The sequence below is a fragment of the Tenrec ecaudatus genome, chromosome 14, assembly GCF_050624435.1.
Source record: "Tenrec ecaudatus isolate mTenEca1 chromosome 14, mTenEca1.hap1, whole genome shotgun sequence".
NCBI lineage: Eukaryota > Metazoa > Chordata > Mammalia > Afrosoricida > Tenrecidae > Tenrec > Tenrec ecaudatus.
The window spans coordinates 93,315,650-93,329,751 of record NC_134543.1 but is presented as its reverse complement, the minus strand read 5'-3'; the positions used below and the strand labels follow the sequence as shown (position 1 = coordinate 93,329,751).

The window sequence follows — 14,102 nt, the reverse complement described above, 5'->3', positions numbered from 1 at the left end:
ATAGTGACCCTATTCGTATAGACAGAAATAGTGGCCAAATCACTAATTTGAGACAAAAGCATTGGGACAAAAGTTAAACTTCTGCCAAAGGGTTAAGGTAAGCAGCAAAAGGGTCTTCCACAAAGGCATGTCTTTTCTGAGAATCCTGTATAATTAACTATATTTGAGATTAACCCTTTGGTCGGTTTTAATAGCTTCATAATGGGTGTGTTTTGAACCCGTTGCTCCCTCCACAAGCTGTTCAAAATCAATTACCACACGATCCTAGACCTTAAATAAATAAATAACCAAACCAAAGCTGGGGGGGAAATTAAGCCACAAAATAGAACAAACACACAGTGAATCGATGTAGACCAAGTATTTTAAGTGATTGATAAACTCTTGGAAATGCGAGGGGAAATGATGGATGGAGTGTAGGATGGATGGTTTCAGATGAAATAGTGACAGTGGATGATGATAGATGGCAAAAGTATCCTGGTGAGAGAAAACACAGACTCGGCAATGGGCAGACACTGGTAACAGCTGCTTAGTGTAAACAGCACTGAAAGATGTTAACATCGGTGTGAGAAAGGAGGATGAGAAACAAGGTATTTAAACATATTCCAACTTATTCGGACTTAGCACTTTCAAAGGGAGCGGCAGTAGCATTACAGTGGGGAAACTTGGCAGGCACTACTGTAACCCAGTGACTAACGTCGCTCCCACCACTAGAAAGGCAGATGCCATCGTGAATCGCTGGAAAGATGCACTGAGCGAAAAATGAGAACACTTCTTGAGTCCTCCTGTTTAACTCTAGGTCCACAAAAACTGAGGGACGTTCTACAAAATACCTGTGCCCTTCAAAAGCGTGAAGACTATGAAAGAGTGAAATAGTAAAGAACCAGTACAAATATGGGTCTCAGGAGACTGGACAACTAAACCCAATGAGTGATCCTAGAAAAGAAAATGGCCATTGGTAAAACTGCCGATCTTTGACAACAATCTATATACTAATCAATGGTTCCAAATTTCAGCAGTCCCTGCCATCGCATTGACTCTGACTCATGGTGATTCTACCAGGCAGGGTATAACTGGGTTTCTGAGACTGTAAATGTCACTCGGAGCGAAAAGCCTCATTTTCCTTGCTGAGTAGCTGGTCGTTTCGAACAGCTGACCTTGCAGTTAGCAGCCCAGCGTGTAACCCACTGCACCATCAGGACATGATAATTAATCTCCTGATTTTCATAATCTATGCCAGTTAGTGTAAGGTGTTGACAAAAAAGAGAATCTGAGTGAGAGGTTAAAGAGGCCCCAAGTGGTGCACCAAAGGTCCGGTGTTCAAACCCACCAGCCACTCAGCAAGAAAACGATAGGACAGTCTGCTTCCACAGTGAGACCTTTGAAAACCCTAGGGGCTGGTCCACTCTGTCTTGCAGAGGAAAGGGGAGGGGGAGGGGTTAATGATCATTTTTCTATGATGCTGGCAATTTGCTGTGAGTTCTAAATGATTTCAAAGTAAAAAATTGTTTCTTTTTTGTTTTTTTAAGATAGAAATGACACAAAAACAAATACTTATTTCTTGGGCAGGAAAACAACTCAGAGAATGGAATATGGTTTGGCAGGTGGCTTTTACTTGAATAAAGGAAATATATGAACCGATAACTATATCCTTAGCAAATACTTTAAAAAACTCACTGTCTTCGAGAGTTGCTGCCGACTCGTAGTGACTGTATCAGGCAGGGTAGTTTTCTGAGACGCACCTTCATGGGAACACCAGGCCCGAACCTTCTCCTGTGATGCGGCTGGTGGTTTTAACCTCTGGATCTTGCCGTTCGCAGCCCAACTCTCCTCCACTCTGCCACCAGGGCTCCTACTAACTCGATGTTCTTGAAACCTAACATCCATCCCTGTCACTGGAGAATAGGTTAAGAATAGAAGGCAAGTGGATTTTAGGGTTGTAAGACACTAAAAGAAACAATCAGTTGTCAAGTTGATAGTGGCCTTCGGTGTGTCTCAGAGCTGGCTCCACGGGGCTTCCAATGCCTGGTCGTTCAGAAGTGGATGCCAGGTCTTCCAAAGTGCCTCTGGGTGTACTTGAACCACAGACCTTGGGGTTAGCTGCAAACAGCTTCCCCATTTATACCATCCAGGGATTCACAAAAGATTTTAGAGCTAGGGGTCTTAAAGGCTTGAAGCTAAACAGTCATCTCCCAGATGAAGCAAGAAGCTCACACTGAAGCACACCAACCTATGAGATTGTGAGGTGTTGATGGGATCAGGTAACAGGCATCAGAAGACCTCAAACAAACAAACATATTATTGAGAATGAGGGGGATTGGAGCAGAGATCAAAAACCCATCTGTAGACAATGGGAAATCCCCTCACAAAAGGGTCACAAGGAAGGAATGAGTCAACCAGGGTGCAGTATAGCACCGATGAAACACACATTATTCCTCTGGTTCCTTGAGGCTTCCTCACTCCTCCCCCACTATGATGACCCCAGTTCTCTTTCATTGCCGGCTAGACCGGAGCATCATGTACACAGGTACAGATAAGAGAAAAGAACTCCCGCCACACAAAATCCAGGGGCAGGAATGGGAGTAGTGATACCAGGCGGTAGAGGGAAGGTGGGCAGAGGTGGGGAGGAAGGTAACAATAGGATAGCAATGATCAACACATAACCACCCCCACCACCATCACTCCCGCCAAGGAGACGAACAACAGAAACCATACCAGCGGGGCGGAGAGGAGCTGATACCAAGGGCTCAACAGAAAGCAAATGTTTAGAAAATAATGATGGCAACATATATATAAATATGCTTGATACGATGATATATGGATTGTTATAAGAGCTGTAAGAGCCCCTAATAAAATCTTTTAATTAAAATATTAAAAAGATATTATAGTTGACAAAGCATACCTCTTCATTTTAAATTCAAGGTTCTGAGGCCAGAGTCATTAGGGGACAGTCCAACGTCAATGTAGTGATAGGAAAACACACAGATTCGTAATGTCAATGAAATAAGGAAGCCAGGAAGGACTGAGTCTAGCAGGGGAAGCCACCGTGCAGTAAGACAAAAATTAAGCTCTAGCTTCACATAGTATCTCATCCTATCCAAAATTTAAATTCGAATGATTAAAGAATTAAGATTAAAAAAGAAAAGGCACGAAGAACCTAGAAGAAAATTTAGGCAGAAGATCTACTTTTCAGATCTTAGGATCGCAGTCAGCTTCACTGAAGATTCACTTATTACCATACTTTTCTTCAGGCCTAACCCTTGATTGCATATCCTTTCAGGGTTCTGTATGGCAAAATAGGAACAAGCATAAAAGACGCCGGCTACAAATCCAAGTAGGATGGTTCTCTAAGCACTGAACTAGCCATGCTTTCCAAAGAACAAAATTTTCCCTTGACTGAATGAGTAACAAAGTATGCTTATTCACATTTGGAGATCTGGCAGTCATATTCTTAAAAAATAAACAAAGTGAGCCTGTCACACCAAGCAAAAAAGCTGATCGTATTTGTTGCCAATGATACAATTCCAGCTTTCAAGGGGAAAATTCAAATATTGGAAAACTCCTATCTGTCACCACAAGCTTGACAGCTTCAGATCCTACAGACTTCCTCAATGTGATCAGCAGTGATATTAACAAATGTGATTTTTAAAAATGTATAAGGGGGGAGCGCTGGTGGCCAGTGATCACCAGTGGACTGCTAACCCCGAGGTCAGCGATTGGAAGCTGGGTGAGCCACAGGAGAAAGACAGGGCTTTCCACTCCTCTGAAGAGTTACAGCCTCTGGAAAGCACTGGGGCAGTTCTACTCTGTCCTATGGGGTCAACTCCATGGCCATGAGTATGTTTTGGGTTTTAATTGTATCACGGAAGGTGACAATATGTGTAAGTCCTGCATAGATCAGAAACAACTATCCCCCTCCCCCCAATATGGACAATACATGAGTAGGAGACTCACTCAAAGACAGAAACAGGCTAAAGAACTGGAATGCAGCAATATGAAAAATTCTTTGGTTGTTTCAAATCCCACACAGTGCTAAACCTTTAAGAAACTACTACTTGCTAAACTTTGAATAGTAACAAAAATATCCACAAATACCTAAGAGTTCTTAAAACATAATTTTTAAATTATTCTTTCCCTTTCTTCAATGTAGACTCTAGTAACTCTATAGGAAAGAAAAGGAATTCCCTGTGAGTCTAGGAGACTGTCACTCTTTAAGGGGATAGAAAACCTCATCTCTGATAAAATGCAATTAAGTACATAAATGAATTGAATAAAGACAAATTGATATACTCTACTTGAGTAGAGCCGCTCGTGGTTTCGAACTGATGACCTTGTGGTTAGCAACCCAACGCATAACCATTATGATAAAACTTAATTTACAAGTTAGTGACAGTAAGAAATTGATAATAATAACTAATAATAAAATAGGATACGTAGTAAATAAAATAAGGGCGACTTGAACACGAGCAAAGCATTTCGAGGCAGATTTGATAACAGAATGGGCCACTCGGTGACACTTAACATGGGAGGCACAACTGAACGAAGAATGATTATGGACCCTGACCACAGCCCTGTCCATTTAAAATACGAATGGCTTAATTTTGGAATTTTCTATTTCATATTTTGAGTCGCCATAGGGCACAGGTAACAGAAAAAGTGGAAAGTAAGGGACACTCGGGAGTGGGGAGGTGCGGGGCGGGTGTACTACCACATACCTGGAATGCATACGCTGTTCCTGCCATCCCTTCAGTTGGGCCCCATAACGACCCCCAAGCACAACACAATGAAACCGTGCCCCCCCCACCAGGTTCCCATGATAAGGGAGGAAACATTATTCTGATGCGGTGTTCAAATGGTGGGTCTCGAAGCAAACGTGGAAGCTTCAGTCTCTCTGAAGGGACGGAGAAGGTTGAGCGTCAAGGTCAACATCAGCTCCTTTAGGCCTTCGTTCCTCTACCGTGTGTCCAATGGTCAACGCAAAAGGGGCCCCTCTTTCTTCCTTTGGAATCTTCACTTTTATTTGCACGTTGAAAGGGCGCTGCCTAGCACTCTTCCCTGTCAGTCCATCAACTCCTGAACATGGACGGGGCCCCTACTACGTGCACCCACCAGCAGCCCTAGCAAGTTTTCCCTAACCGTGTGTTGACTTGAATTCAGTACTAGGGCCTGGGGAGGCTGCGGCAGGCGGAGCCGTCCAGAAGTCCACGTGGAACGCGGGTGAGACTAGACGGCGTCCCCCGCCCCGCCCCCCACCTGGCCCCGGACGTTTGTTCCTCCCTCTCCTGTGTGACACGTGGCTCCGGGGCGCTGACAGGGTGCTGGGGAAGCGAGGGGGGCACTTACCTGGGAAACCTCTGCTTCAGCTTCCTCAGGCTCTGCCTGGTAGGCGGCACAGACACTAAGCACTGGGCTATCTCGTCGTACTGGGCTTTGGTCAAGATCATGGTGGGCCAGGGAAGGGGGTGGGGCGGGCTCAAGGCACAAACACCCCCCTGGGGGTCCCGCAGCGCTGGTGACCGGGGATCACTGAGGGGTGGGCAGTCGGCGGCGCGGCCCTGGATCGCTGTCCGCCTCCACTGCCCCAATCCGCCTTTCGCGCCCAGCGGCCCAGCTGGGACAGACAAACAGGGCTGCCAGGGCTTCCCCGGGCAGTCCAGCCGAGGGAGGGGCCGAGCGCGCGCTGGGCTTTCTGAGCAGGCGCAGTGCGCTCGCCGAAGGCAAACGGACGCCATATTGGATGTGGGCAAGCCAACCCGGAAGTGGCGGGCGCCCCGCGTGGAGGCGCCAAAGCCTCCGCGGGCCGGTACGCGCCGTTAGCCCCCTTCCGGGCCGAGCCGGACTGCTCGTGGAGAGGAGCGTCTTCCCCGTTACAAGGGGCCAGAGGGCCCGACCCGTAGAGCGGGCCGCAGGGTGCACGTGGGTCCCGATCCTCCGCCCGGAGCGTCGGTAAGCCACTGCCCGCGCGCGCGGTTTGAAGCGGGTTCCAAACGCGCCCATTTGAGCGGCGGTCCAGGCGGAAACTGGCCCACAAAGAAGCGCCTTCATTCCAGGGCCCTTCCCCTCTTGGCGAGCAGGAGCAGCACGGTAGAACTCACGACGATCGCTGTCAATCGAGAGAGGGGTTTGGGTTGACGTGGGTCCTATAACTTCTGCAACCCCAACCTTACACAGCCGGTGGGAAGGCAGGCCCCTCTGCTCCATACAGTTAGCTACTCAGCTCCCAATAGTGCCTATTGATCGGCATTTCCCCAATAGAGCCAAAACCACAAGTCACTGCCATCGAATTAATTTCCGCTCATAGTGACCCCAGAGGATGCCCTAGAACCTGACCCTTTGGGTTTCGGAGGCTGTAAATCTTCAGAACTGCTGTCATTGAAGTTAGTGGCCCACGGCCCCTAGATAGAATATAGTCCCACCGCCGCCACATACATGCACACACTACCTACACTCCACCACCACCACCCCCCACTTTACTGCCACTGAGTAGATTCTGACTCATGGTGACCCGACAGAGCTGAGTACAACTGCCTTTTTGGGTTTCCGAGTCGAAATCTTTACAGGAGTAGATGGAGCAGCTGGTGGATTTGAACCCCTGACCTTGTGTTTAGCGGCTCGAGGCATAACACAATATGCCACCAGAGTCAGAATATAGTAGGCCCTCAGTGTTTAGAGAACGTGTCAGTGAGTGAATGAATGAATATTTTGTTTTCCATTTGCACTGTAAGCAGATAACAAGCTTCCCGAGGCAATTTACTAGGACATCAAAACCAAACAGCAATAACAAAAACCCGATTGCCATCAAGTCCTCAGAACGATCCTGTAAGGACAAAGTAGAAATGGTCTAGGGGATTTCTGAGGTTGGAGATTTATTTGCTGGTGGGTGGGGTGAGCAATCAGATGCTCTAAGTACTGCTCCACGGGGCTCCCTACTAGGATGTCAGCCTCTCTAATCACATTTTTAAATCAGCACCCATGAATGTAGCAGTCGAATGCATATGGCACTGCACCAACTTGTTGCAAATCTATAAACCTATCACTTTGAGGACTAAGGTGCAACAGACCCAACCCATGATATCTTTGACATATGCATGCCACAGCCGAACAGTGAGTCCGGAAGACGGAAGAACAGACCCCTTTGAATTACGGTGCTTGAGAAGAATATGAAACCTACTCTGGACTGCCCGAGGGAGGAACAAATCTGTCCTAGACAAAATACAACTGTAAGGCTCCTTGAAGCAAGGGAGGCAAGACTTTGTCTCAAATACTTTGGATATGTAATCAGGAGAGACCAATCCCTGGAGGAAAGCATCCTGCTTAGTAGAGGGTCCAAACAATAGGCAGTCCTATCAGGTGAACCATACACCCTGAAGGTTTTCATGCCCTAAAACGGCCAAGGACAGGAGATCAAAGGACAGCATTTCCCAAGGAATAAAGCTAAGAGGCATGAAGAAATACTGAAAGGAGGAAGAATGGAAAAGGCCAATGAAGGAGGACGTGGAAGGAGCATTGTTATCCAATCAACGTCACAAATCAAGTGTGTATGAACCATTGACTGGAAAACCAATGTGTACCTAACTTTTCACCCAGATCGCAATAAAAAGTTTTAAAAAAATCCGTGGAAAAAAGTGGAAAACCCTCAATGAGATGGCTTGCCCTGGCTTCAACAAAGGGCTCTAACATGGCAATGACAGTGGGCACGGGGCAGAGTGGGCAATGTTTTGTCCTGTTGTAGATGGAGCTGCTGTGGGACAGAACTGACACAGAACAAATAACAGAGAGGTTTGCATTTAATCACATGGACTACATTGGACATTTGAGTATGCCATCTCGAATAAATTGCTTACTCCACTAAATTTCAGTTCCTTTGTAAAATTGATTTTGAAATCATGGTTGGTTGGTTTTTTTTAAATATTTGTATTGAGATTGTGGTGAATGTGTACCAAGCACGTTAGCTTCTTCTTTGGCAATTTTCAAACAAATTACTCAGTGACATTAGTTCCATTTACCACACTGTGTCAACATTCTCTCTAATTGCATTCTGTTTGTTCCATTTCCCATACTCTAGTGTCCCTGGCTCCTTATCTCCTCATCTTTGCCTATAAGGGACCACTGACCTTTTGGATTCCTACTGATGGCTTATAAGCAGAGCTCCGATCTTCAGAGAAACATCTTTTACTTTGTGTGCCTCATAGCTATTTCCTTAAAAAGGTGATCTCAGGTGAGAGGTAGTACCGATGGAAGAACACAGCTTTCCCTCAGATCCTGGATGCTTCCTCCCCCAACTACCATGATCCGAATTCTACCTTGCAGGGTTGGATAGGGCAGAGGTTGTACACTAGTACATATGAGGGCTGGAGGCACAGGGAATCCAGGGTGGATGATACCTTCAGGACCAAGGATGTGAGGGGCGATGCTGGGAGAGTGGAGGGTGAGTGGGTTGGAAAGGGGGAACGATTACAAGGATCCACATGTGACCTCTTCCCTGGGAGAGGGACGGCAGAGAAGGGGGGTGGGGAGGGAGACTCCGGATAGGGCAAGATATGACAAAATAACGATGTATAAATTAACCAAGGGCACATGAGGGAAGGGAGAGTGGGGAGGGAGGGAAAAAAAAAAAAGGACGTGATGCAAAGGACTTAAGTGGAGAGCAAATGCTTTGAGAATGATTGGGGCAGGGATGTGCTGTATACAATTGATGTATGTATATGTATGGATTGTGATAAGAGTTGTATGAGTCCCTAAGAAAATGTAAAAAAAGAAAAGGAAAAAAAAGAAAATGATTAGGGCAAAGAATGTACAGATGTGCTTTATACAATTGATGTATGTATATGTATGGACTGTGATGAGTGGTATGAGCCCCTAATAAAATGTTTAAAAAAAAAAAGGTGATCTCAGAGGATAGGCTTGATTCTAGGTTTAAAGACCTGGCTAGGTTCTAATTCACCTGGTTTTTTAAAAAAAAAACACACTTAAAAAAATAAAGATTGAAGTTTAGCCCCATATATTCCCCCCTCTCATTCTATCAGGACCACCAATTACGTCCCTGGTCAGAATGATCAGTGGTGGCAGTCAGGCACCTCCAGTTCTGGTCCTGGCGTAGATGCCCAGGTACTTTTCAACTTGGATTTTTCTCTGAGCTTTTGATTACCTTCTTGGTGTTTTGCTCCTGGCAAGTAGAGGCCTTTAGTTGTGTCTTGCAAGGTTTTAAGATTGCATGAGATTGTTTTCAAGATTAAATAGGATAGTACAAATAAAAAGTTACTTAGCAGCATGGCCAGCAGAGAGTCTATAGAAGATAAAGAGCTCGTGTGAGAATATCCACTGCCATCCAGTATTCCAGCTCATCTTGAACCCATCGGATAGGGTCCAGCAGCCCATAGGGTTTCCAAAGCTGTAAATCTGTGCGGAAGCAGATTGTCACCCCTTTCCTTCTCCCACACAATGACTGTGGGTTCAAACAGAAACTACTGACATGGGGGCTAGCCATCAGAGTGCTTAATCGCGGTGCCACCAGGGCTTAATAATAGGTTACATAAACATGGTGTATGACACCCCTATGAGACAGGCACTGTGCCATTAGCCCCGCACACGGGGGATGAACTGAGGCATGAAGAGACTATGCAATTTCCTAGAGGTCATCTGAGCTAGTAAGTAGCAGCACTAGGGTTTAAACTGCTCAAATTGTTGTCCAGAGTCCATATTCTGTCCAAAGCGGAATAATGCTTGCTTACAACCTCAGTCAAATGCTCCAAAGTGGAGAATTGTTTTCAAGGAAACACTCTACATTTCCAAGAGCCTTTTAATATGTTGTTTTGTTTTAAGCCTTAGCACTTTCTTTTTTCCCAGGCATCTCAAAGTCCGGTCCACATCAAGAGCAGAACCTGAATTCAGCAACCGTTGTTCTATGCAGCATATTTACATCAAAATGTTCTCTGCCCATATGCTTTGCATCTAACGCTGGTTGTGTGACATTAGTACATAACTATTTATTTATGGCAGCATGGTCTGGAGTTGCCACCTGGCTAGTTTGTTGCTGACCCTGCCATGACTTTTACATGAAAGCTAGCTGACAATACACAGACATCGCTCGATCCCCCATTCCTTTCTCCCTCCCCACGCCTCTCTTCCCAGCTCACAGCCATCAGATTTTTATAGAAAACATCAGTTCAGGAATGTTTGCACTAGTTATTTATATATATAAACTCTTCTCTCTGACTTTGCCCTGCATTCACCCTCATAACCCTTCCAGAAGAGGCCACGTTTGCTTTTCTGTTTTTATTTTCAACAGACTGGCAGTTTACAGTTTTGACCCAAATCCAGTAGACTGTTTAGAGTTAACGCCAGGAGGAAAGCCTAGTTTAGTTGCTGTGTTTTTCGTTGGCAGGGGTAGTTTTATTGCTTATTAAACATCACACAAAAGCCAAGCAAAAATGTTTTGTCTTTGGTTTGGTTTTGTTTTTCTTTGAAGGTGAAGTGCTTGGAGTAAGCTTTTTACCTTATTACTCCTTGGAAGGTTCCTGCCTTCTTTCCTTTCGTTCCTCAAACCTGTCCCCATCTCTCTCCTCACACCCCCGGCCTTTCTGGCTTTTCACTCCTAAAGCTGTCTCTCCATGTCTGAAATTTCTCAGCAACCAGTCAATCAGTAATCATTTCCCCACTATGTGCCAACGAACTAAAAGCCCCCCAAGTAGTTACTTGTTTAAAATCGGTCATACATTAATTCTATGGCTTTGATCAAATGCCAGCATCTCTGATCCTGAATGTCTTTAATCAGCACCCCCCACCCTACATACACGCCTCTGCTCCCCAAAAATAGAACTTTATAGTCTCAACTGCTAAGGGTTGGAGGTGGAGTTCTAAACATCTAAAAAGTTGTACAAAATGATGGCAAGAAAATATATTAAAAGAGGGCACAGCGGAGCGGCAGCTCCCTGGACAAGCTTCCGATACTGAGAGTTGGGCTGGGGTGAATCTCTTGTCCAGATTTCATTCTACCATTTCCTGGACATATGAACCCCGAGCAGTTTGAAAGGAGTGTGAGCTCAGCAGGGCAGGGTCAAAAGGTCATTTCCAGGAGAGGGCTAACATGAAGGACTAAAAAGGAGAATGAGCCTGGCCACGGGCATGAGAAAGTTATCTAAAGCGAAGGGTTCCAGGCAAAGTGAAAAGGAGTTAAGGATGGTTGACCTTGGAACTGAATTTTTAAACAGCCTGTTGTTCACTGCCAAATCCGAGGCATATTTTTTTTAATGCTGACATGTGAATTTTATTATATTGTAAAGTCTGGTTCTATTCATGACATCTCTGTTAAAGCCATCACATCGAATCTGAAGTTTATTAACTAAAGAGGAGGAGGAGGGAGAGGAGGTGGAGAGGGAGAAGGAGAAGGATAACAACAACAAGAAGAAAACAATTATTGGAGCATATATTGTGCTCCAGAAGCCCCGAAGTGGTATCACTGGTTTGCGTTCATCTACAAATCTAAAGGCTGGCGGTTCAAATCCACCTATGGTACAAAAGAAAGGCCTGATCTGTTTTCATTAAGATTACAGTCAAGCAAACCCTAGGACGCAGTTCTATGATGGAGCACATGGTATCGATATGAGTCAGAATCAATTTGACAGTGAGGTTTATTTTTATTATGCTCAAAAGTTATCCCATTATACATTATGCCATTCAATCTTCATAACTGTCCTATTCAGTGGATTCCATAGCCCTGTGTCATAGCCTGGGAAACTTAAAGGGAGACAGGGTCTGATTTGTTCAAATTGAGTTGATTCCACCACATGGTGAATCCTTGTATGAAGAGTAGACTGCTCCATAGAGTTTTCAAGGCTTTGATGTTTCAAAAGCAGATCCTCCCTGCTGTCCAGTCAATTCTGACCCTATAGGACAGGGTAGACCTGCTCCTGTAGGTTTCCAAGACTTTATGGGATTAGAGAGCCTCATCTTTCTCTCTTGGAGCGGCTGTTCATTTTGAACTGCTCACCTTGTGGTTAGCAGCTCCAGGAGTAGCTCACTCTGCCACCAGGACTCCCTGAGGCACCTCTGAGTCGGCCCAAACCATCGATCTTTTTGTTAGGAACCATAGGTTTCAAAATCATGATTTCAACTCATCTGTTTTTTAGGTGCTATCAAGTTGGTTCTGACCCGTCATGATCCTATGCGCAAAGGAGCCAAGCACTACCCAGTCCTGTACCACTCTCACCACTGTTCCTGTGTTTGAGCCCACTGTTGAAGCCACTGTGTCCATCCGTCCCTTGGCGTGCTTCCCTCTTTTTTGCTGCCCCTCTACTTTATCACACACGATGGCCTTCTCCAGGGACTGGTCTCTCCTGACAACATGCCCAAGGTATGAAAGATGAAACCTTGCCACCATCTCCGAAGAGCATTCTGGCTGTACTTCCTACAAGACCTGGAGTCAATTCAGTCTGTATAGTAACTCAAAGAGGATTGGTTGAATTGGCCTCAGCTAACCTCTTAATGCTCAGAAACAAAACTACTCTCATTACACACCATGATGTTTGTTGAAGGTACAGCGACCTTGATTTTGACACTTCGCTAAAACGTTTTTAAAACTGCTGGCCTCTTTGATGAGAAGAGATCGTGTGTGTTGTCTTTTTTCTTTGTACTACATGGCACTCCCTCAGGCGATGCAACTTGTGAACTTAATGTTTCTGTCTCTAGACTTGCCATCTTGGTGTGGGAAGTCATTTATCTGGGTCCCAAAGTAATACTATATGCTAGTAAACAGTAATGATCAGAAAATTCAGTTCCAGAAACTTGTGAATTAAAAAGCTGGCAACCAATTACGTGAATTAATTTCATCGCTTGAAGGACATTGCACTTTGTAATGAAGGCGCACACTGAACAGTCAAGGAAGGCCAGATACCACATGTTGGTCACTGTAGGCAATCTGATGGTGAGTGTGGTAGTTACATGTCAATTTGGGGATTCAGAGTGAAGGAGTAGGATCTAGGCTGCCAATCAGGTCATAGGCAGTGAGGCCTCTGGGTGGGCAGGGCCTTCTCCTGAGGACTCTGGGAACTCCTGTATTCTTCCTTGGAGGTGGGAGACTCTTTCTCTCAGCTCATTCCCTGGGAGACATTGCAGCTGACAAGACAAATGGAACCTGAGCTGGAGGAACTATGTGGAGACCCCTGCCAGCGCTGAAATGCCTCTACCATCACTGGATCCACAAGACTGCCCACCACTGGCCCGTGATCTTCCTGCATTTGGCATCATTGCATGTGTTTCATGAGTCTGAAGAGGACTTTATAGATTGGTATCAGACATATGGGCTAATATCAGATTTATAGACTTGATCTGAACTAGGCTGGGATGTTTTCTCAATATTCTCGGTATTCAATTGCTCTTGTATATAAAGCTTTTTCCTTTTTTAAAATCATTTTATTAGGGGCTCATACAACTCGTATCACAATCCATACATACATCAATTGTGTAAAGCACATTTGTACATTCGTTGCCCTCATCATTGGCTCTCCACTTAAGCCCCTGGCATCAGGTCCTCATTTTTCCCCTCCCCCCCGCTCCCCCTCCCTCATGAACCCTTGATAATTTATAAAGTATTATTTTGTCACATCGTGCCCTGTCCGACGTCTCCCTTCATAAAGCTCTTTCCTATACACACACGAGTGTCCATGAATGTGTTTCTCTAGTCCACCCAGACACACAGCACCTCCAGTCTACTACTCAATAATAGGAAGAACTCATGGGAGAGGCACTCACCATGGGCAGGCACTGCTAACCACTTTACATATGTTCATCTGTCCTTAATCCCGACATCCAACTGTAGAGATAAATGCTAGTATTAAATTGATTGCATAGGTGCAAAAACTAAGGCTTAGAGGGACGGGTTATATTTATCTAATCAGTAATTGTACAGCATGAGAGCTTCTCAACCGGTCTATGTGGGAGGCTTTCAGTTTCTCATGGGAAAATACTTTTAGAAAGTAAGATTTTAAAAAATGAACTCCTCAAAAAATGAAATTAAAAGATTACATACAAAATGTGAATCCCAATGTGTTTTTATTTATTTATGAAATTGCAATGCTAGTTCCAAAATGCTTATTCTCAATGCTGTA

The 14,102-nt window shown here is 45.1% G+C and overlaps 1 protein-coding gene and 1 long non-coding RNA gene across 7 annotated transcripts in view; one reads left to right on the top strand and one right to left on the bottom strand.

Moving 5' to 3' along the window:
* CDIN1 (CDAN1 interacting nuclease 1) overlaps positions 1–5,667 on the bottom strand; it is a 248,183-nt gene extending 242,516 nt beyond the window's left edge. For all 6 annotated transcript variants that reach the window (XR_012779690.1, XM_075530947.1, XM_075530951.1 and 3 more), the window contains exon 1: positions 5,341–5,667. Coding sequence is in view for 4 of the 6 variants with exons in the window: in XM_075530947.1 (XP_075387062.1) it covers positions 5,341–5,441 (101 nt within the window). In the remaining 2 variants the exon portion in view is untranslated. The remainder of the gene's footprint in view (positions 1–5,340) is intronic.
* Positions 5,668–5,773: 106 nt separating this feature from the next.
* Positions 5,774–12,597, top strand: LOC142425637 (uncharacterized). The gene is made up of 2 exons (XR_012779691.1): positions 5,774–5,943; positions 12,126–12,597. It is a non-coding gene; the product is annotated as an uncharacterized LOC142425637 (long non-coding RNA).
* The last annotated feature ends 1,505 nt before the right edge of the window (positions 12,598–14,102 follow it).